General features: G+C 39.3%; 1 protein-coding gene across 1 annotated transcript in view; it reads left to right on the forward strand.

Annotated features, from left to right (window-relative positions):
• LOC111187866 (protein HP-25 homolog 1-like) overlaps positions 1–23,701 on the forward strand; it is a 72,803-nt gene extending 49,102 nt beyond the window's left edge. Inside the window, 4 exon segments of the mRNA XM_089921597.1 lie at positions 1,186–1,226; positions 21,205–21,342; positions 22,518–22,670; positions 22,673–23,701. Coding sequence (XP_089777723.1) covers positions 1,186–1,226; positions 21,205–21,342; positions 22,518–22,670; positions 22,673–22,968 — 628 coding nt within the window. The 3' untranslated portion in view covers positions 22,969–23,701.
• Positions 23,702–23,949: the final 248 nt, after the last annotated feature.

The following is a 23,949-nucleotide window of genomic DNA, read 5'->3' on the forward strand; positions in this document are numbered from 1 at the left end:
ATGCAGGCTCTCTAGTTGTGGCGTGCATGCTTAGTTGCCCCGCGGCATGTGGGACCTTAGTTCCCCAACCAGGGATGGAACCCATGTCCCCTGCATTGGAAGGCGGATTCTTAACCACTGGACCACCAGGGAAGTCCCAAGAATTTGTTTCTCAAAGTCAGACAAGATTTCACATATCCCAGCTCTGACACTTCCCAAATGTGCAACCTTGGAGAAATTAACTAAACTCTTTTTCAGCCTCAACTATACAGTGGTGCTATGAATTCCAACTTAAGTCGCAGAATTTCTTAGAGATGAAAGAGTATGATGTAATAAATGTGCCTGCCATGATGCATGGTACATCAAACAGTCCCCATATATTAACTCCTGGCCCCTGGCCCCTACTCTCTACATTCTAATGAAAACACTGTACATATTTGAGCATCTTTATGACTAGAAATTATTGATGGTTTCTCATATGAAAGCCTTGGGGCATCTTAAAATAATTTTAAGATGGCTATGAGAAAATCCCAAGTGTTCAGGCACTTGCATAGCCCTCATTTTATTTTTGTAATTTTCTAGACCCCTCTGTGAGTTTGGGAGAGTTTCAATATTACATTCCTCATTGGAGAGAAGAAAAAATTGAGGTCCAGAAAGATGGAAGTATTTGGACTCCTTTGAGACTGTTTTACAGGATGGAACTTGTTCTGGAATATTCTTCTGTTTACTCTTAGGTGATTGTGCTTTCATTTAATTATGGCTAGGATCTCACATGACTGGAGATTAGTGGGGAACTCCTTGTATGTTCAGAGTCTAAAGTATACCCCACACCCCCTGCCCCCAACTAAACATCCACAGACATATACCCATTCACCACTCAAACAGAAAGTTCTCATACACACAAAATCATTCAATACAGGTTGCGTACTACAACAAAGAGTATATTTAATAGGTTTTTGTTAGATGTTATAGCACTGTCCTCAGCACATATTGTAATAATACTTCAGCTGACTAGAAAATATAACCACCACTGGAAGGTGTTATTAAAGAATCGGTTGACTTATTTCATGCAATGTTCCTATATGAAATCTTTGAAAATTATTTTTTCCTATCCATATTGCACATCCCCAAAGACAATGCATAGTTCCCATTATGGACAATGTGAATTATATAAGGGACCTGTTTTCTGTTTTGTTTTGCCCCTAGGAAAGTCAGATTCATATTTCCAACTAAAATTTTAAAACTGGGTAGGTGCACACATCTGCACTTTAATTGACCATTTACTATGGTTTTGCTTTTTGTCTTTTGTCTACTCCTAATTTTTACCTGCTTGTATTTTTCTACTTTGTCCTATTAATTTATGTAGGATAACTCAAATATGCTATGGTCTAATGTGAAAGCAGAGATAGAGGAGAGAGAGGGGATAGTGGATAGAGAGATGAAACATATACAATAGCTTTGGCTTTTAAATTGGATACAATGAATGAAATCAGTAGTAAACTTTAATATCTTACTATTATTAGTAAAACAGTAAGGGTGGTAAAGGAGAGCATGGACATAATATAGTAAGAAAATGTGTGGGAGGGAGAGATAGAAAAGAGACAAAAGATGAATTAAAGGATAAATAAACAAACAAACAAACCAACCCAAGAGGTAGCACAGAAACACTCAGCTTTATAGTGATAAAACATGAACGCCAGAATCAGAGGCAAATATAGAGGAAGGGAAAGAGCCTTGGCAGGTATTGACAGGTCTCATGCTGATGACTTAGACTCTGGGCATCAGAGTACTAAAGCTGAATATATATTTCAAAAGTACATATGTGGGATGTTTCACCACCTGCCATTCTCTCATAAGTCCTCTGTACTAATTTGCGTAACTGAGAGTAATTAAATAATAATGACATCATTCACGGTCACCATTTGACTTCCATTCCTACCCACTTTCACCAGCAGTAACGCAGAAATAAAATCTATACCTTTGACAAAGTTATGAGAATATGGTCTCCCAGGGTAGATATATTGATATAATATTTTCCATGTGAAAGAAGGAGGGGTAATGGAAAGTAATATCAGAGGTTTAATTCATTATTGTAACTAAGAGTGGGTACGCTTACCAAGACTTCCCATGGAGAGGGTGCTTTTTCTTGGTCCAAGCATTCTGATATTCTGGAAGGAAGCCTGAAAATCGACTTCTCAGCTATCTTGTTTTCGTCTCACTTGGTTTGATTTTCACGTTGAGATTAGATGACTTGCAGAATTGATTTCTCTAAGTTTTTGGTCTTCTGGTCTCTCCTGAGGCCAATGTCCTGGTTATATTTTTAACCAGAGAGAAGTTGCTGCAGTTGATATTCACAATGAGGCAATACCATCCATATACATCTGGCTGATTTTACTTGGACGGGTCAAGGTTCAGTCTCTGAACATGTGGTCTTTGTCACTGGTGATCCTTGTATGGTCACTTTCTCAACTCATCAAGTGGGGCCTCCTCACTACAAACATTCTAGTACTGTATCAACAAAATATCAGCGGCAGAGTAGGAACAGAGGGAAACTGTCTCAACTTGATCAAAGACATCTTTATAAAACCTACAACTAGCAATATACTTATTGGTCAGAAACTGGATGCTAAGACAAGAAATGGAAATAAAAGGAATAGAGAATGAGAAGAAAGATGTAAAATTGTCATTGTTAGCAGAAGACATGACTGTGTATGTATAACATTTTAAAAACAAAAAAGTTGTTTTCCCTTGTATCACCAATGAACGTTCAGAACTTGAAATAAAAAACACACACACACAGTAGAATTTACAGTAGTACCAAAAAATGAGATACTTAGGTTAAATCTGACAAAATACGTATAATATATATATCAGGAAAACTACAAAACTGCCATGAAAAAAAATCAAAGAAGATAAATGGAGAAATATTCCATGTTCATGCATTGGTAGACCCAATATTGTTAAGATGTCAATTCATCCCAGCTTGATCTATTCAACATAGTTCCAACCCAAATCCCAGTAACTTCTCATATGGGTATCAACACACTGATCTAAAGTTTGTAATAGAAGGTGAAAGACATAGAGAAACACAATACTGAAGAAGCAAAACAAAGCTGGAGGACTCAGGCTACCCAACTTCAAGGCTTATTATAAAGCTACAATAAACAAGACAGTGTGGCTGCATGTGGAGAAGCTTATGTGGTTTGTACCTCCCACTAGCACCAGAGGAAAGGAGCATCTGGACTTTATTATCAGCTTTCCCAGATGTGAAGCAGGAAGAGAAAAGGGAGGAATGAGGCTTAAAAACTATCAGCAAACATCAAAAAATGGGGCTTCCCTGGTGGCGCAGTGGTTGAGAATCCGCCTGCCAATGCAGGGGATACGGCTTCGAGCCCTGGTCCGGGAAGATCCCACATGCCACGGAGCGGTTGGGCCCGTGCACCACGGCTACTGAGCCTGCGCTCGAGAGCCCACGAGCTACAACTGCTGAGGCCCGCGTGCCTAGAGCCCATGGTCCGCAGCGGGAGAGGCCACTGCGGTGAGAGGCCCGTGCACTGCAGTGAGGAGTGGCCCCCGCTCACTGCAACTAGAGAAAGCCCATGTGCAGCAACAAAGACCCAACGCGGCCAAAAATAAATAAAATAAATTAACCCCCACAAAAAAATGAATAAAAAAGGGAAAAAAAAAACCATCAAAAAATTGAGTCAGACTCCCCCCTTTTTTTTGGCCGTACCTCGTGGTATGCAGCATCTTAGTTTCCCGACCAGGGATCGAACCCATGCCCCCTACAGTGGAAGCACAGAGTCCTAACCACTGGACCTCCTTATTATGAATAAGTCATGTGGATAATATGTATCCTTGATAGGATGTGATGAAAATGACACTCTACCTTTGTAGTCTTCCTGCCCCCAATCCATAACACTCTCTAATCATGAGGAAAATATTAAACAAATCTCAGTTGAGGAACATTCTACAAAATACTTGATCAGTACTCTTGAAAACTGTCAGTGTTGTCAAAAACAAGAGAAGTCTGAGAATCTACCACAGCCAAGAGGAACCTAAAGGAGACAGACAATTAGATGCAATGTGGTGTATTGGATGGAGTCCTGGAAAAGAAGAAGGACTCTAGGAAAAAAAAAATAAGGAAATCTGAAGAAAGTATGGGCTTTGGTTAATGTAATATAAAATAAAAAGCAAACAAAATGAATTCACCACCTTTGGAGGATGAAAGGAAATCAATAAAACTGGCAAATAAAAGAAAAACAGTCAAGCATTTGTTCTGCCTTTCTTATATGAATTATACCCCTGGGTAGCCAAATACTAGATGAAAAGTAGAGTCTCATTATCAAATTATTCCAACTACCAAATGAAAAAGATCATAGACAATCAAAAAGTAGACAAAGAGTTGACTTTCTTTATCAAGTTATTCCAACTAATACATGAAAAAACATATTATAGAACATAGAATAACACTGTTTTGAAACAGCAATGAATTAATGGATCTGGACACCTAGCATCAGTACCTACTAATATCACAAAAAGAAACATAATACCATCTGTAGTGTTGTCAAAAGGATTGAACCTGAGTCTGGTTGAGCCTGTGGATTCGTCCACTAATGTGTAAGTGGTACACAGAGAACAGAGAAATATTGTGACCTGCATGATGAGGGGGTAATCAACAAAAGCCAGGTAAAAAATAGTCATGGTAGTCATGGTATTGTAATGGCGATTTCAAGAGATGATGCATGAGTAATAATAATAGCTAGACAGACATTGTTTTTCCTATGTGGTGTTCACGTATTAACATTAACGACACTAACTTGTGTATACTACACATTGGACTTCAAATAATGGTTGTTTTTGTCCCCAGTGATTAAGTTCTCACGGTTCCCAGTTCTTTGACCTACACAGATTTCTCATCCAGGAGCTTGCTTTCACTGCCTCCTGATCTGAGATTAGATACAGCAAGAAAGTATTCAAAGAGTAGTAAAGGAGCAAGGAAAATCACACCCTTGAGGTTTGGTTTTACCTGTAGAGCTATTGCCATAAGAGATATCTCTGATAGAAACTCGCGGGGTGACCAGGATTCTAGAATCTTCCTAGTCCAAACTCTGGAGCTAGTCAGGGTAGGTGACCTCAAATCCTGCTTGTGGTTGAACATTAATCTTATTGTGAACCCAGGTTGGATTGCATGAAAATATTTAAATATTGAAGAGGTGACTTCAAACCTTTAAGAAGTTCTTGCTACAGTGGGGTGCTAACAGGGGCCCCTGCTTCAGATTTAACAGCTGGAGTAACACAGGGGTCCTTCACATTGGGAGAAGCCAGCCCAAGAAGAACTAAGTCTCTTTGCCTGAGAATCACTGGTAGGGACCTGATGAAGCTGCAGGAAGGGATGGTCCAGTTGCCTGGTCCCTAGGAGAGGGTGGATTAGGAATAACTGGACTTAATAGGGCACTGAAACCTCCAATGTTGATCGTGGAATTTTCTACATATTATTTCTAGGGGCTTCTGCTTTGGGGGACAGGAAAAATACATAAATAAAAGACAAACAGTCCAGGCTGCTTTTTGTTATTTGCTTAAATATAAGGCATGTTTACAAAAAGGATATAAGGGTAAATTTTTTTAAAGGATCTAAGGCTGAGCACCTGGGGACGGGAAAGGGCAGGACCATATAGTATAGGCATTCATTCATTTATTAACTCATTCAAATAATGGTCCAGGCTCAGACTAGGATTCAGATCCTACCCCTTTTTCTTTCTGGCTCTCTGGTTTTGGATTGGTCATTATAACTTTCTGAATCTCAATTTTCTTATTTGTAATTGTGGGCCAAGAACTAATCTCTTATATAATTGAAATGGAAATTTGATTTAAAAAATAAAGTTTCTAGTATTGTGCCCTGTGCAAAATTGGCAATACCTCGGAGCCTCTGTTAATAATAATTCATATAATAGGCCAATGTTATTTATTAAGTGTTCATTATGTTCAGTTGATAAAGAGATGGATAAGAAAGGAGATAAATAATATTGAATGAAATAGCATTTGTAAATGAGTAGTGATTTCAGTCTGGTGGTTCATAACAGAACAGAGGAATTAATAAAGAGCCAGCTAAACTGTAGAGTTTAACATGCTCAATTAGCTGATAAGTGGCACAGCTGTCATTTGGAGCCAAGTATGTCTGATTCCAGAGCCAATGTATAATTTTGACAGACCAAGCTTTAATTCTACCCACACAGATTGCATAAGCAAATAACTCCTCTTTGCTTTCTTGTTCTAGGTGTGTGGAGATTCACTATGTCTCTTCTGATAGCAAATACTTTCATTGAGTAAGTTGGATGCTATGGACCTCCAGGGCCTCCTGGACCTCTGGGGCCTCTTGGAGTTGCAGGTCCTAGAAGTAAGAAAGCCTTTTCTTCTGTCTCTTACTTTCCCCTCCCCCTTTCTCTTTGGGTAAAATGTCATAATCTTCATGGTATTGATAGCAAGTAAGAATAGAAAGAATCTGGGGAAACTTATGGACTGCACAAAGGGCTTCTTTAGCAGAGTGTTCGTTAGCCCAAACCACAGGTCTTATGAAGACTATGGAATCTGACCTAAAAGTCCAGACCCAGGTTGTTACTTAAGGCAACACTGCTCCGTAAGGGTAAGTCAATGTAGTGGAGATGTCAAGAGAACTCATAGTTGCAGAGGTGGAATCAGGCATCAGGACAGTCTTTCTAGTTAAGAGAGGAAAAAAAAGAGCTAGTGGAACCTTATAGCACATAGTACTATATGAGAAGGTGTGCATTTGATCACAAAGACTGTACCAAGTCCAGATATTATGGGAAAGTTGGCACTCAGTAAGCCCTGGGTATGCTTATGCTCTAGATCCTTCCCCCTGGTTACAACGCGGGGTCCCTGGTGTGCTGCTTGTCTTTGCTGTGTAGGCTCAAAGTGGATGAGTCAGAGTCAAGGTTCTCCAAGTGTTGTCCACAGACCAGCAGCACCAGCTTCACATGAGATATTCTTATAAAATCAAATTTCAGTCTCTACCCCAGATCTAGTCTATGAGAAACTCTGGAGGTGAGCAATCTGTGTTTTAGTAAGGCCTCCATGTGAATCTGATGCATGCCAAAGTTTAAGAACCACTCAGAATGGGGAGGCTTTATAAACTGCTGCTTGCAGCTGAGTAAGACTGAGTCAAAGGCTCCCCCATCCCCCAGAGAATCTCACATATTTTGAAAAATTTCTTATAGGGCCATTATTGTCATTGAATATCCATGGGCCCCTATCCTAGGATCAAATGTCTAAGATTTAGTGATTCAGAAGTTTGTTTTTCCTGAAAATAAGAGACCCAGGCTCTTGTATTCAAGAATAGTGTCGTGAAGTAAATTGCAGACCCATAAAGTAAGGGGAAAAGAAAAAGTACAGTAAAATGATTGATTTGACACTGCCTCTTTATTATGACATTATCCTAAAATCTTATTAGGAGCATAGATCACAGTCCAAAACTTAGAGGCCAGCAGTTATAATCATAAGAGCAAACATAATATTTAATGCTAACTTTTTTCCAGAACAGACCAATGAGAGTATATATCATGACTTGCTTTTGTGGATGATGAAAAAATGGACCCTTACAAATGTTAAGAAACTTGACCAGGGATGAGATATGACCTACACTATTTCCTTTATAAGCCAAAGCTCACACTCTTAACCAAGGTAGCATCTTAATCCCCACAGGAAGGCTAATGGAAAATTGACATTCCGATTGATGCATAGCTTGCTCAGATAAAAGTGAAAGAAGTTCCCCGGGGGGCAGGGATAGGGTGGCTAGTGGATAACAAGCTCAAGTTTCCAAGCTCTGAATAAGGATCACCAAATACAAAACTGCAACAGTCCTGAAGTGGTCAGTACTGGCCTAAGTATAGCATAGCAGTCCTCGAGACTTCGCTCCAGGGAAGGTTCAGCATCTGGATCCAGGAATGCCAGACAAAAATAGAGCAAGTACGGGACACTGTATTGAGGACTCTGATAGCACAGGGGGAGCTAGGACAGGAATTGAAACTCTAGATGTTAGAGTCTAGACAGAACAACTTGCAGAGCAGTGCATCTCAAGTTCAGTGTGTGAAATCACACCACCACCAGTGCATTCTGGAAGGATACACGCTCCTCTAAGGTATCAGTTTCTCATAGACTGTTCTGTGTTCCTCCTAGGTCCTGCAGGATTCCTGGAAATTACTATTTCGACTTTGATGTAGAGCTTCGCCACTGCAAGGTGAAGGTTTGGCTAATGACGAACCAAAGCCAAGTTTTGGAAAAGGATCTGATCGCCAAAGAAGTGTAAGTTAATATCTCTGGTGCTATAATTATGCTTCTGAAAAAGGGGGACAAGGTGTGGCTAGAAGCAGAAGTTGAAACTGAGAAACCAAAGCAAGCAGAAGTCACTATCTATTTCTCAGGTTTCCTGAATTCGTCCCTGAAACTAAGCCTCATGTGAGTCTGCAGCCTGAAAAGGAATAAAGCCAGTTTCTAATTTCTGAAATCTTGGATTTCTTTCATTCCCCATTCTGAAAAAAATAATTGCATGAAAAAAAAGGCATTTCTGCTTTCATTAAAGCTGGGGCTTGAAAGATGTTATCAGAATCAGGAAATTAACTTGTTCAAACAACCCCATGCTCAAGACCAAGGCCATTCCTATTTATACCATCCCGACTAGAGTTGTTGCCGAAATATCGGCTTCCCTGTGCACCGATGCTGAACAAAAATACGGAGACAGATTTTGGAGGAAAAGAGAGATGGCTTTATTTTTCTGCCAGGCAGAAGGGGAGACACAGCTGAAGAGGTGAAGTTTTATGTTTTGATTTGAGCGCACTAACGTCTAACGTCTAAAGTCTGTTACCAAGTGCTGGAGCCAAAATGGGAAGTGCTTCCTCTAAGGTTCCACCCCAACCTGGGAACACTTACGGAAAATTTTAAATGACTAGTCGACCAATAGCTATGATCCAATGACAAAGAAAAATGGCTTGAAAATGGGTCTCCTACAATTAGATCTTTATTGCCACAGGATGAGAAAAATGGACTGAGGTTCCCTTATGTTCAGGACTTTATGCCCCTTTTATTATAATCCTACTCTAGGTGGCTCCATAATCAAAGACCTGAAGAATCAGAAAAAAAAAAAAAACAACACTCTCCTGACATTCTAAATGATCCTCTTCTAACTTCTCCCAACTCTCAGGGGAAGAGAGGAACCAAGCTTCCCCCACTCCTGCAAGTTCCCTCACTCCTTCAGATTTTTCTGACCAAACGAAGACCCCCACCTCCCCAGAGGGACAATCCCTGTTGGGACAACATTTTATCAGCCAATCTGCCCTATCTGGTTTAAATTTTAGCTATGAAACCATGACCACAGAAAGAGAAAGATGATTTTTGACAGTATGGCCACAATATTCTTTAGACTCTGGAGAAAATTGGTTAAAATAAAACTGTTCTTAAAATTGCAAAACGAATTCTTTTTGCATGTGCAATTAGAAAAAGCTAGCTTGTTAAAATACTTTTCTTCAAAATTCTGACCCTGAGAGAACAAAAATATGCCTAGGACAAAGCTTGAAGTTAACTCTTATCATGTCCTTGAGCTACAAACATAGCCCACTTTGCCTGAGACTTCAGCCTTGGGTTAATTAATAGAACTTCAAGCCAAGAAAAAAAAAAAAAAAAAACAAAAAATGGCAAAGAGACATTTTAAATCTCAAGTGGAAACTATGAGATCTCTGTCTGTCTGGATATATGTGTATGTCTCAGTATGTATTTTTGTCTTTGAATAATGTTACTGAGGTTAGTTTGTAAATGAGCTCTATTTAATTGGCTTAAAAGAAAAGTAAGCACTTACAAATCAAACAATTCTAAATATAAGAAAAATTAAACAAATTTTAGGTTCACATGAACTGGGAAATATTCAATATTAAATTAATACCTGGTTTGTTTGTTTGTTTTGTAAATTTATTTATTTATTTATTTTGGCTGTGTTGGATCTTCGTTGCTGCGCACAGGCTTTCTCTAGTTGGGGTGAACGGGAGCTACTGTTCATTACGGTGCTCGGGTTTCCCATTGCAGTGGCTTCTCTTGTTGTGGAGCACGGGCTCTAGGCACGTGGGCTCAGTAGTTGTGGCGCGCTGGCTTAGTTGCTCTGCAGCATATGGGATCTTCCTGGACCAGGGCTCAAACCCGTTAAGGTGGATTCTTAATCACTGCGCCACCAGGGAAGTCCCTAATACCTGGTATTAATGTTTAAGTTTCTTGATCTAATTAATATAGACATGTCTTTCCAGCCATCAACATTAAGTATAATACTTTCATTGTGCCTAGGTTTAATATAAACTAAATAAGATCTTATTATATTTGTTACAAATTTGTCAGCAATAAAAATAACTCGATAAGAAGAAACTTTTAAAAAAAAATTGCAAGTGAGATAAGAGCTTTGGGTGAACTTTTTAGGAATAATTATGTTTTAGGCATATTTACTTCAGAATGATCTCTCCAGATATTCGACAACTTGAAAATTTAGAGTTGTGCTAACTTAAATTAAAGGATGGAAGTTTATTAAATAACTAAGCCATTTCCAAATAAAATAAGATACTGAAACATTAATTACTGGACACTAGCTTCCTTTTACAGAGAAACAAAAGGTTTAGAACTATTAAAAAATGTGTTTGGTGCCACACTGAGATATTTTCTATAAGAAAGCACATTCTTCAAAAATTATTATTTGGATGTATGTTTACCAATCTACAGAGTGCTGATATAAAGGACAGTTCATGGTTGCTTAAGGAAAGTAAGATGTATGTTTTTAGTAAAGAAGGTATGAGGAATGGAATTACAGTTTGTTAAGAGAAAAGGAAGTAGGTCTAACTTACAGGTGGTTGTCTCTGAATGGGAAAATAAAGTGATGGATACAGAAAAGTGATAAAAAAGTTTGTGGAAAGCGGACCCTGAGAAAGGAGTTTTATGCATGTAAAAATTTTCTTAAGACGTTGAACTGCCTTGGATGACAGATTTTAAGCTTCTTTACCTTTTAAGTGATTAGTTTGATTTTTGCCTTTAAAATCTTTTTTTTTTAATTTTATTTATTTATTTATGTTTATTTTTGGCTGAGTTGGGTCTTCGTTGCTGTGCTCCGGCTTTCTCTAGTTGCGGTGAGCGGTGGCTACCGTTCGTTGTGGTGTGTGGGCTTCTCATTGTCGTGGCTTCTCTTGTTGAGGAGCACAGGCTCTAGGCGTGTGAGCTTCAGTAGTTGTGGCACGTGGGCTCAGTAGTTGTGGCTTGTGGGCTCTAGAGCTCAGTCTCAGTAGTTATGGTGCATGGGCTTAGTTGCTCCACAGCATGTGGGGTCTTCCCAGGCCAGGGCTCAAACCCGTGTCCCTTGCATTGGTAGGCAGATTCTTAACCACTGCACCACCAGGGAAGCCCCTTTTAAAATCTTTTATTCTTACTTTGGCTAAGTGAATAACTATTGTTTCACAGTGATGTATGATCTTATCTGACTGAGTGTTTTAAACCCTTTTGATTTTTTTGATAAAACTTCCCAAATCAAATTGTGATGAAGTTTCTTTGACCTCTAGCTAACTTTGGGGTGCTTCAAAGGGCCCCTAAAACATCCCAAAGAGAGATATTACATTAATTTGGTTCATTTGGTTATGTTAAAAGTACACAGGAAGTATTGTCAAATGTGTAATAAATCTTCTTAGGTTATATTGTATGGTAATTGTTACTAATATAAATATTCTAGAAATTATATGGAGTTTCCAAAAAAATTCTAATATGTCCTGATAAAATGTTATCAGTCATATTTCTAGTTATTATCTTAAGTGTCATATGTTACAACAGTAACCAAGTTACCTTGTTAATTACATTGTAATCAGATTTTAAACTTGCCTTAAGTCTTTTGTCATTATAGACACTTACGGTTTCACTCTGATGCCTTTGCAAAAATGCTTCCTCTTCAAGATTTATAAAAAGGACTTTTGGGGCTTCCCTGGTGGCGCAATGGTTGAGAATCTGCCTGCCAGTGCAGGGGACACGGGTTCGAGCCCCGGTCTGGGAAGATCGCACATGCCGCGGAACAACTGGGCCCGTGAGCCAGAACTACTGAGCCTGCGCGTCTGGAGCCTGTGCTCCACAACAAGAGAGGCTGCGATAGTGAGAGGCCCGCGCACCGCAATGAAGAGTGGCCCCCGCTTGCCGCAACTAGAGAAATCCCTCACACAGAAATGAAGACCCAACACAGCCAAAAATAAATTAATTAATAATAAAAAAAAAAAGAAAAAGGACTTTTGGATAAATACAAGTTTCTGACTTTCAGACCATAATGCTAAACTGGGTATAAAGAAGCTCTTCTCCTCAAGCTACTTATGGTTTACAGCAACTTGGTAATTTACACCTATGGGTAAAATTAAAACATTTATCTTTTCTCTCTATCTACTCCCTCCAGAGATTGGAAACTCTTAGGTCCCCAGCACCTTTATCAGATAAATTAGGAAGGCTACCTCACTAACAGGTACAGAAATCTCAAGGTATTTTTGGGACCTTGAAAAGGGAGGAATTCACCTAGATCTGGTAAGCGAAATCTGTGACAAGCCCTTAGTGTGACTTTCCTGAGAGGTCTTTTAAAAGTTCAGTCTGAGATTCCTTATAAAAGTTTCAGCAAGCAAAAAGCCTATATGATCAATTACAGTTATATAAATCATCAGGCCAAGTTTATTGAGACCAGTCTGAAATTTGGTTCTCCCTCTCTGTTAAGAAAACAAAGTTTTCTTGGAATGCTGCTTTAATAACAGACTATGTAAATTTCTTTGCCTTTAAGTGATTTACATTTGCTTTTAAAATCTTTTGTTACTTTGGTAAAGTAAATAAGTATTATTTCACAATGATCTGTGAAGATTATGGCACATGTAGGTAAAGTTCATTCTGCTTCTACAAAAATTAACCCCTCAGTGTCAGACTTTTGCCATCCTGATGTCCTTAAAACATAACAACAGTCTACCCCTAAATCAGGGAATTTAAAATGGGTAAACATTAGCTGTCAAACAAGCAGGGCTATGGAAAATCCAAGACTGCTGCTTGGCTTTTTCCAGCTCCATGGCAAACCTCATTTTTTATTTGATGGGATAAAGCCTTCCCTGGCTGCAGGGTTAATGCCCTCACAATGAAGTAAAAAAATTATGTTTTACTGAATATTAAATTCTAGTTTTGTGAATTAAGGTCTGTGTTTACCAAGACTCACTTCCCAGATAGTTCCTTGCTGTTATGTTATATTGCTAAAAAGTTTAATTGAATTATTAAAGGACACTCTAAGTTTGTATCTAAAGCTTATCTCAGTAATCTATCTTTGGATGAAGATCAGATGGCCCACAACCTACAACCAGGGGATTATACATACTGGAAAAGACATAATTTAAAGGACTATCTCCAAACTGGATGGAAGTACCCTTATCAGGCACTCTTAACTAGCTCATACACAGTAAAACTAAAGGGAATTAACTCTTGGATTAATTTCCACTCACAAAGGGCCCCTGCACTGGACTGACCTATAGAGAGGACGGGTGACCTCAAAATCACCTTAAAACAACGCTCAAACAGAGGAGAAGCTACACTCACACCAGGATGAGAAAAAGACAACATCAGAAGTAGACAGCTTACCAAAGGTCCTGGACCTGACTCATCTGCTCATTTATAATGTTTTCTCGACTTCTTGGACCTTTGCATATGAATCAAATGTTTTTCTATCATAGGCATGATCCTATGCTCGTTTTAAAAATCCGTCCAATTGTTGGGTTTGTGGCCAATTACCCATGTCTAGTACTTCTGGGTTACTTGAGTGGATTTATCCACTCCAAGGCTCTAATTGGTTGACTCTTAGGAAATTTATCTTAAAAGGAAAATTATAGTCTTGTTCAGGCTACTACTGATATTACTAGATGAGATCCCCTCACCCGACCAATTAACAATGCCTGCTCTGACCCTAACCATAAATATGAATTCTCCTCTATTACTCAAAGTTCAATCAGAGCAATAAGCAAAATTTCAGCCAAGGAATAAAGCCTCCCACAATTATGGGATGGATTTATGTAATTAACACCAGGCTATGGTAATTTAAGTTTAAAGGGTCCTCTATGCTGGGAACAATTAAATCATACTAAGGATAATCTGTCTAGTAACACTAGGAAACTGGGCTGAGTACCTTGTGGACAATGCCAATTATAATTTCCCTGAAGAATAGGGATTGGTACAAAAGAGACTAAGTCAGACGACCTGGGATACACTGGGCTGTACTCAATGGATGTTCTTGGCTTAATTCTTACTTATGACTTTATTAATACTGCCAGCTATGTTATTTGTATTCTGCCTATTTCAAAAAATTATTGTTTCTTATGCTACCAAGTGTGTGACTGAGCCTCTGATAAAATGATGATGTATAGTTTCATGTGAGATCAATGATTGCAGTAGTCTAACTCTAGATATGAGAAGAAGCAACAAGAGGGAGTATTGTCCTGGACCATAAGAGACTAGGAAGACTGGTAGTCCGGAGACTTTTGGATACGAGTAAAGGCCTAGACCAGTAATAGCACATGGAATGGCCTATCAGCAAAATCTTCGCCAGACCTGGGAATGAGCATTCCTAGCAACATGGGACAAAATGGTCATGAAATGCCCCAAACCATGGTTGAAATTATGACCATAAAGGGGCCCTGCTGACTGAAAACTGACACTTGCCATCTACTTCTACAAGGATTAAATCATGAGGTGCTGTAGCTGGCGACCTTCAACACCCCCTACAAGGAGTTCAGGGTGGAGATCTGAAATGAGGCCCTCTGTGCTCTGGGAAAAACTCACAGGACAGGCCTTCAGAGAGTTAAATACTTTCAGGAGAAGATTTTATGAGCCCCAATTCTTGCATCTTCTCATACCTAGAGAAACACTTCATTAACGGTGACACTATGGTGTGATTTGAGGCAAGTCCTTTTATTGCTAAGAACTTGAGTTTTCTGAGCTGTGTTAGATTTGGGATGTCACCAGCCATTCTCAAAACCATGTCTGCTGGCAGCTGGTAAGTGCAACCTTACTTCTTAAAGGTCTCCTCTTGTAACTGTTGTACTTTTAGATGATAAAATTACTTTAGATCATTTGTTAACAAAAAGAGAAAACACATGTAGTGACCAATAGCTCCTGTTATTTATATGTTAATACCACATCAAAGGTTAACACCTACTTTGATGAAACTAGATAACCGGCTACCTGGCTACAAGTCTCCCCAAAGTGCCAGGCCTAGACTGGGTTTCAGGCTTATTCTCCTAAAAAGAAATGAGATCTATTTTGTCTATTAATGTTTAGGTTGTCACTCCTCCAAATACTTCTAAAAGGGTCTGTTACACCTACATCAATCACACTGAGCTAATAGAAGAGGACATAAAATTATATATATGAACACACCAAATGGCTCCATTTCTTTAGACAGGGTAACCCAAGCGCTGACTCTATCTAGATCAGGATCAAAATTACTACCAAATGTAACACGGCTCTTAATCCTGCATGGGCCCCCAGCTACAGTAATTCTTTTACTAATCTTTGGCCTCTGTTTTTTTAAACTACTTGTTAAATTCTGTCTCTTCTGGATTACAATAGGATCACATCAAGATAATGGTGATGCAGAGATTCCAGCCATTTCTCAGAACAGATCCTGCCAAAACAACAACAGAAGTCACCCTGGGGCCCTTAATAAGACAGGGCAAGAGCTCCATGACCCCAACTAGGTAGGGTCTACGAGCCCCATGCCAGCCTGAAGAAGCTACAGAAGACAGACCATCGTCCCTCATCCTCCCAATAAAGATTTCTTGGGGTTCACGTCTCTCAGGGGGGGATTTGAAATAGGAGATAGATGGGCCCCTGGGCCGGACAGCTGATGTTTGTCAAGTGGAGGAAAACTGAAGCTTTGTCCTTAGCAAGACAAGAATGACGCCTGTTTCCCTTCCTCCGTTGATATGGAGAAAATGAACTAGCAGTGGGGAATTTGTTGCAGCAAAAATAGAAATGAAGTTTTCCCTGTCTTGAGAACAAGGAAAATAAAGGGAACAGTGAACAGGCTAGAGAAGAAACATAACCTGGCCTGAAAGAGTTAATCACTCCTAGTTGTTTTTTTCTTTTTTTTTTAACTGTTACTAATCTGTAGTCTGTAACTAGATTTGTACATCACAAAGCTAACCTATTACTCTTTAGCACTATGTGAATTACATCCTACACTCCCTTGTAGCAAATCACCCCTTGTAGCATTTGCATTTCAGAAAAAAGGATCGCAAGCGGATAACCCAGAGACAAAGGGACCCAATTACCAGGCTGCCTGACTGCCAGCTGTGACTGTTTTGAAATAATGCAAGAAGAAGAATGCAAGACCTTCACTACTTTGATCCTTATCATATACCCAAGACTGCAAGCCCCATGTATAAAGTCTTCTCCGATTCCCAAAGGAGCGGGGGACATAGTTCTTGAGGCGCTAGCCTGCTGTGTCTTCCCTTCTGCCTGGCAGAAAAATAAAGCCTTCTCTCTCTTCCTCATATATACACTACCAAATGTAAGGTAGATAGCTAGTGGCAAGCAGCCGCATAGCACAGGGAGATCAGCTCGGTGCTTTGTGACCACCTAGAGGGGTGGGATAGGGAGGGTGGGAGGGAGGGAGACGCAAGAGGGAAGAGATATGGGAACATATGTATAACTGATTCACTTTGTTATAAAGCAGAAACTAACACACCATTGTAAAGCAATTATACTCTAATAAAGAGGTAAAAAAAAAAATCTCTATCTCCGTATTTCTGTTCGGCATTGGTGCACAGGGAAGCCGATATTTCGGCAACAGAGTTCATTGGACCCCAATTCATCCATTTTGGGAAAATGTGATCAATGTACTCTCTCCACTTGCCCTATTCACATCCTATCTTTTTTCAGAGTTTTTATGTGCCTGAAGATCTTATTCTCTGTACATTCTTCCATGTAAATAATTTTCTGTTACTCACCCTATAGGCTCTGTCAAGCTTATTTGCACTGCTGAAGGGAGCTGAGGCAAAACTGGAATTTTCCCTTTCCAGTGATAAAGGGTAAGTGATTGTGATCATTCCTGTTTTTGAAACATGAGAATGATTTAAAACATTGTATTAGAAAAAGTGACAATAGCTGCTATAACAGATCCACTTATGAATCTCAGTAGCTGAACACAGTGCTCACAAAAATTCTGCAAGGGTATTTCTGAAAAAAAGGGTGAATCTCTTCCAAGTGGTAAGAGAACCAAGGTCCTTCCTTCTTGTGGATGGGCATCTTCTTCCACATTGCTTCTAGGTTCTCCACTTTCAAAGTAGCAGAGGAGAAAGGAAGATGGATGAGAATACATGGGAGAAATCTATGGACAAGTCTTTCAAGTGGCTCCCATTCTGAGTGCCGATACTGTGTGGGTTGGAAGCCAGTTGTATGGTCCCTACTAACTGCAAGGTGAAGAGAGTTTACATATGCAGCCAAGATAAAGGAGAAGCAGTTTGGGTGAACAGCTATCCAGTCTCTGATATAGAGATAGAGATAGAGATATACATCTATCTATACGTATACAGATATTCTATTCACCTTAATAGCATTTCAAAGCTAACGCTATGTTAAGAAAGATACAAGGCTGAGTTTAGAGGGGAAACCTGATGCCAGAGAAGTAAAAGGAAATTAAGACACAGGAGCTGCTTTTTCCCCACAGAAGGCATTTTCCAATATGTTCATACATGAGCAGCCATTTAGTCACTTTATGGGACAATGAGGATAGAAGTAGTGACCCAGGAACTCTCCAAGTTGGGGAGTCTCATGAAAAACCCTCCAGGGACTAAGCTCTCCAAGGATTAGACCAAGATAAGAAAGAAACAGAACTAAATCTTCTAAATTTTTCCAACTAGAAGGGAATAGAGGGAATGTGTAAAGGGAATAATATTGCCTTGGGTTCAAGTGAAGCAAATGCAAATGAAAATACAATGTAACTGCTATGTAAATAGTTGTAAATACAATGTAAATGCAATGTAAATACAGTTGACCCTTGAATAACACCAGTTTGACCTTTGATTTTAATATGAAATTAATGTCAAGCCATTCAAATTAAACCATGGTCATTATGACATAAATAAACAAAACAATGGAGAGTGAGAAAATCCATTATATTTTTCAATTATGTTTTAAAATTTTAAACTATAATGCTCATAATCAAACCAGCAGTATAATACATTGCTCTACATGTTAAAATTTTCTTTGTCTCTTTACCATTCTTAGTATCTGTCTCCGTTTCTATTTTTCTTTGTCTTGATTTTATCCCCAATTGTGTTTCACTGTGACTATCCCTGTGTTTACTGTTTATTCCCATTGAGGCTGTTTTCTCTCCCTTTCCAGATCTCTCTTGACTTATGTCCTTTTTGATCATCCTTGTTCATTATCTTCCAACTGAGTTTACTTCCCTACCTTCAACAATATCAACTGATATGATATAAAGTATGTTTTGTTTTTGTTTTTGTTTTTTTTTAAAGAAGATGTTGCGGGTAGCAGTTTATTTATTTATTTTTGCTGTGTTGGGTCTTCGTTTCTGTGCGAGGGCTTTCTCTAGTTGCAGCGAGCGGGGGCCACTCTTCATTGCGGTGCATGGGCCTCTCACCATCCCGGCCTCTCTTGTTGCGGAGCACAGGCTCCAGACGCGCAGGCTCAGTAGTTGTGGCTCACGGGCCTAGTTGCTCCGCGGCATGTGCGATCTTCCCAGACCAGGGCTCAAACCCGTGTCCCCTGCATTAGCAGGCAGATTCTCAACCACTGCGCCACCAGGGAAGCCCCTACAGTATGTTTTTGATAGTATCTATTGTTATTAATTATTAATGTTTGAAATATCCAATCAGTGTTTTTAAAGCATTTTAGTTGTTTGCCTCCCCCTGCACACAACTCTATTATCTCTGTCTCTCAAACTTCCTCTGATTCCACAAAGAATTTGTGGGAGTTTGCCCGAATTCACATATTATCATAGGACAATATAAACAAATACAGGAGTATAGATTTTTTTAAGAAAACTTATAGCAAAGCCCAAAACAAGTAGCCTAAAATGAGGACTGAAGGAAATAAGGTGTAGGTATCAAGACAGTTTTTGAAATTTAGATGAAAATTTGTATCCAAGCTTTATGATGAAGAAATACAGAACAAAACATAGTCACTTATGCAAATTATATTAATATAGTTTGTGAAGGTCATGCCTACTTCTTTCTTGAGGGTCTTGAACTTAGGGCAAGAGGAAATCATTTTCCTGGATTTTCATTTATGGACACCAAGTAAGTTAAGCCACAAAGTCCTCATCAACTTTCCTCATCACAATAAATTCAATGAAAGATTTCCTTTTACAGTTAGTTTATTGTCCTAGCATTATATTTTTAGAATAATGCTAGTTTAGCTTAGCAAAATCAACTGAATGTATGATTTTAATTTAATTCTCTGTGTGGCCTTTGTGTGTTTGTATGTATGTATGTGTGAGTATGTGTGTGTATCTATTTTGGGATCAGTAGGAATGGAATGGGGGAGTCAGTGACTGTAAAAAAAAGTTGTTGCCCACTTATATCCACCAAGACATAGACAATCCAGCCCCATATTTGTGTGAAAGAACAAATCACCCAAGAGTCTGGAGATGTGCATTTCAATGGTGGTTCCATCCTCAAAAACTAAGAGCCTGGAGAAAGTACAGCCATCACCTTTTCTAGGCCTCAGTTTCTCCTCTACATGATTGCATGTGATACCAAGCCCCCCACTATTTCATGGAGGAGTTTGGGAAATGTGAAGCAATGGAATGTGTCAAAATGTCCAAGATATCCTCACAGCTGTTTTTAAATTGTTTTGAGATATATCCTTAGTTTTCATGTAATAGATTGTCAAAACTCTTTGAATTAACATTCTCTCTGGTTTTAAAATCAGAATAGCACTCTCCCTGTAAGATAGCAAGAAGAATAAAAGTAATAAGGAATAATTTTAAAGATACATATATAAAGATATATAAAGTACCTGCTAGACTCCAGACAAAGAATATGCACATATCTTCTTGAAACTTTAAAACTATTAAACAAGGCAAGCAGATGCTCCCAGCATCCTTCTATAGATGTGGCTGGGAGAGAAGTTAGGGGACTGCCCTAAGGTCGCCCAGAATGGAGGTAACAATGCTAGGATTTGAATCCACATCCTCTGACTTTAAAAATATGCCCATAAATTAGCATACTGCCTTTCATACGTTAACTTCAGCTTTGGAAGAGCATCTTTTGAATCAGAAATTAAGGCCAAAAAGTGATGAATATCTTTCTTGAATTAGAAAGGATATTCTAAAAGTTATGGTTACTGACTGATAATTTAACAGTTAGAAGCACTCTACTTTCAAGAGCATATTAATCATGTTAAAGTTGATTGTGTTTCTTGACACAGATTTCTGTAGTTGTTGCATACATTTGTAACCCATAAAAGTTGATTATTGAGGGCAAGTAGAAGATTCAATGTGTCTTAAAGGAGAAAATATAACAAGTGCATTAACAGAAGCTAGTATAATGCAAGCATATTGATCTTATTGGCTTGGTACTTCAAAGTGGAATGAAGGCTACTGCACTAAGTAAAAGTTTTAGGGTGGTGGGAAGTAACAGTTGGCTAATTCAGTATCTGGCATTTGTCGATTCATTTACCATCAAAGAACGATTTGTCATATATCTTCTAGGTTCGAAGCCCATCCAAGAGATAAAGCAATAAGACAATATAAAATAACACATAGGCAAATCGGGTGCTTATTCATCATCATGAGAAGATTAGTCACACCAATTATTTAAAGATCACTGCTAAACACGTGGCAGGAGGCTCTGAGTCCATGAGAGAGGAACTCTGGGGTTTGCCTGAGATTGAAAAAGCAGCATGGGTTTCAAATAGGATGAGTTAGCCAATTTTCTTGGATTTTGCTGTGTTTGACTTGAAAGCATCTCAATTCAAAGTGCCTCCCAGTCTTGTCTGTATGAGTCACAGCATTGATACATGTAGCATTTCATGGAACTAAAGGCCAAAATAACATCAATTTCTTGGAACTGTGAACCGTAACTTGACAAAATTTATAGCACAGTCTCTTTAAGAGAGGCTGATCCATCTTCCAAACTATTTGAAACTTCATTGAGTTTTCTTCTGCTTCAGGTTTCTGGATTTTAGCTTTATTTGTCCTGTTACTTGTGGCCGATGTCAAATCTTCAGCAGATTCTCAGCTATGTGAACCTTGTGGACCCCGAGGACCTCCAAGACCCAGGGGTCCTCCAGGGCTACTTGGTTTAGCAGGTGGAAAAATAAATGCAATTGCTCTCTTAGCCTCTCATAGTTTCTCTTTGACTGCAATGTTCGTAGATTCAGTGAAATCTTCCAGGTGATCTGATGAGAATATTGATCATTGTGGTAAGTCATTTCTTGGTAACAAATGACCATGGTCTCTTTTTCTGAACTCTTAAGAGTCATAGGATTCGTCTAATAAGATGGCTTCCAACCACCAAGAAATCTGTGTGCTCAAACACCTCTTTAGACACACTGGATGTACAGTCCAAATTGAGACATAACTCCATCTCTAGACTAGTGTAAAGCACTCCTATTGGTGTCATACAGTGTAGGCGTAAGCCGAGGTTCATACAGTGATACCAGAGTCATGTGGGCAGCAGATACATTGACTTACTGTTCTCTTGTCATCTGCTGAGAGGTATGCTGGGCTAAGCTCCCACAGAGATCCCATCAGCTTTGAATACTTGTACTGAACCTCTAAAGCAAAGGTTTTGAAATCTGGCTGAGCATCAGAATCACATGTTAAACATGTACGTTCCTAGTCTCCATCCTCAGAGGTTCCTCTAAAGGCCCGCAGTGTAGACTGGCCCTGAGTAACTGGGGAACAGGGGTGGGATGGTGTTCCACAACTGGTTCTAATAAACAGGCATATTTGGATACCACTGTTCAAAATTCCCATTTAGTTCTGGCAATAGTATGATCCCTGGATTTGTCTGGGTAACTTCCAATAGTGATCCTTAATACTCAGCCTTATAGTAAAGATATATATATATATATACTAATATATAATTCATATACTAATTCATTCAGTTATTCACTTACTGAACATATTTTGAGTGCTAATTTTACAACTGATACTGAGTATGACATTTAGAAGAAAAATTAAGTAAGATGCCTCGTTCCCAGTATGGATAAGGAGACAGTCACTTAAGGGAGGGATTACAATTCTTTGTGGTAATTCTTTATACCTATGGTAACAATCAATACCAGATGTGGTACAAGGAGATAAAACTTTTCCAAATCTGGAGGAGACAAGAGAGCCTTCTGGAAGCAGTGATGCTTGAGCTAGGCTCTGACCAGTGAGAAGAAGGGTAGGAAGGAAGAAGCAATTCATGTATTAATACTTTGAAAAATACAAAACCTTAAATTCTATCATTCTTTTTTCTGCTTATTTTGGGATCTAGGACCCCCAGGTGTAACAGGACCAAGAGGTATACCTGGGGTGCCTGGAGCAGTTGAGAAACGCCCCTGTCTACCTCAATCTGCCTTTTCCGTCAAGCTGAGTGGGCCTCTCCCAGGACCCTCCCAGCCCATTGTCTTCCAGGAAGTTCTGTACAACTGTCACTTGACCTGGCCACTGGAGTGTTCACCTGTGGCGTCCCCAGTGTGTACCACTTTGGCTTTGACATTGCGTTGTTTCAGAATGCTGTCAAGGTGAGTCTCATGCGGAATGGCATCCAGATCTGGGACAAATGAGCAGAGGCCAAGGACAGCCATGAGCAAGCTTCAGGAAGTCCCATCTTGCAGCTGGAGAAAGGGGACAGGGTCTGGCTGGAGTCTAAGCTGGACAAAGAAGAATCTGAAAAAGGAACTACTCACACTGTGTTTTATGGGTTTTTGCTCAATGGAAATTAGGACAGCTAGGGGTACCTGCATGGTTCTCTCCCTCATGTAACACTGAATTTAAGAAAAGAAGCCTCCTACTCCTCTCATCCCAAATGGTTCCTCTAGGATGAAGAGCTCACAAAATCAGTAATGACCAAGTTGAACAAAGTGAATGTATTACCAATCGCTGAAACCAGTAAAGACCCATGGTTCATCAATTTGTCAATAATTTCTTATTTGTGAGTCCCAAAATTCAAGATCCTAGGTGGCAAAAATGTGGGGAGGGGCATCCCTGGCAGTCCAGTGGTTAAGACTTCACCTTCCAATGCAGGGGGTACGGGTTCGATCCCTGGTCGGGGAGCTAAGTTCCCACATGCCTCCTGGCCAAAACGAAAACATAAAACAGAAGCAATATTGGGACAAATTCAATAAAGCCTTTAAAAAAATGGTCCACATCAAATAAAAAATCTTTTTAAAAATGTGGGGAAAAAAAGAGTGAGGTAGGAAGCTGCCCAGCCATGTTGTTGTTAAATATACCAGGAAAACCCTCATTCAGCTCCCTTTTGAAGCCTGCCCCCTGCTCACCCCCAGAGGACAAAAACTTTGCTCAAACTCTCAAATCTATTCTGAGAATTAAGGATATAAATATAGAAGTAAATATCTCTGGCAGAGATGTCAAGTTTGCTTAAAAGACCAAATGAAGATGCTCTTCATCAGATGAGTCTCCTAAAGCATAACTGGATGGGTGATAGAGGTGAGGGAATTTCTGTGGCTTCAGAGTTTTCAGATTAATTATTAATTTACTTCAGGCTGCTACTTACCCAATATCCCTTCTTCTACCAATTTTTATTCTAGCTAAATTCATTTGCATTGCCTCAACAAACCCAGTTAAAAAATGTAATTTGACCAGCTTCTGTTACGTTCAGGGTGGCCATAAAAAACACCATCCTTTCTGGTGAGATGTAAGCGCATGGTCCTTGCAGGAGTCGTATTTAAAAGGGAAAAGACTCA

The sequence above is a fragment of the Delphinapterus leucas genome, chromosome 11, assembly GCF_059928025.1.
Source record: "Delphinapterus leucas isolate spDelLeu-1000000601 "Yukka" chromosome 11, BTC_Dleu_Yukka2, whole genome shotgun sequence".
Lineage (NCBI taxonomy): Eukaryota > Metazoa > Chordata > Mammalia > Artiodactyla > Monodontidae > Delphinapterus > Delphinapterus leucas.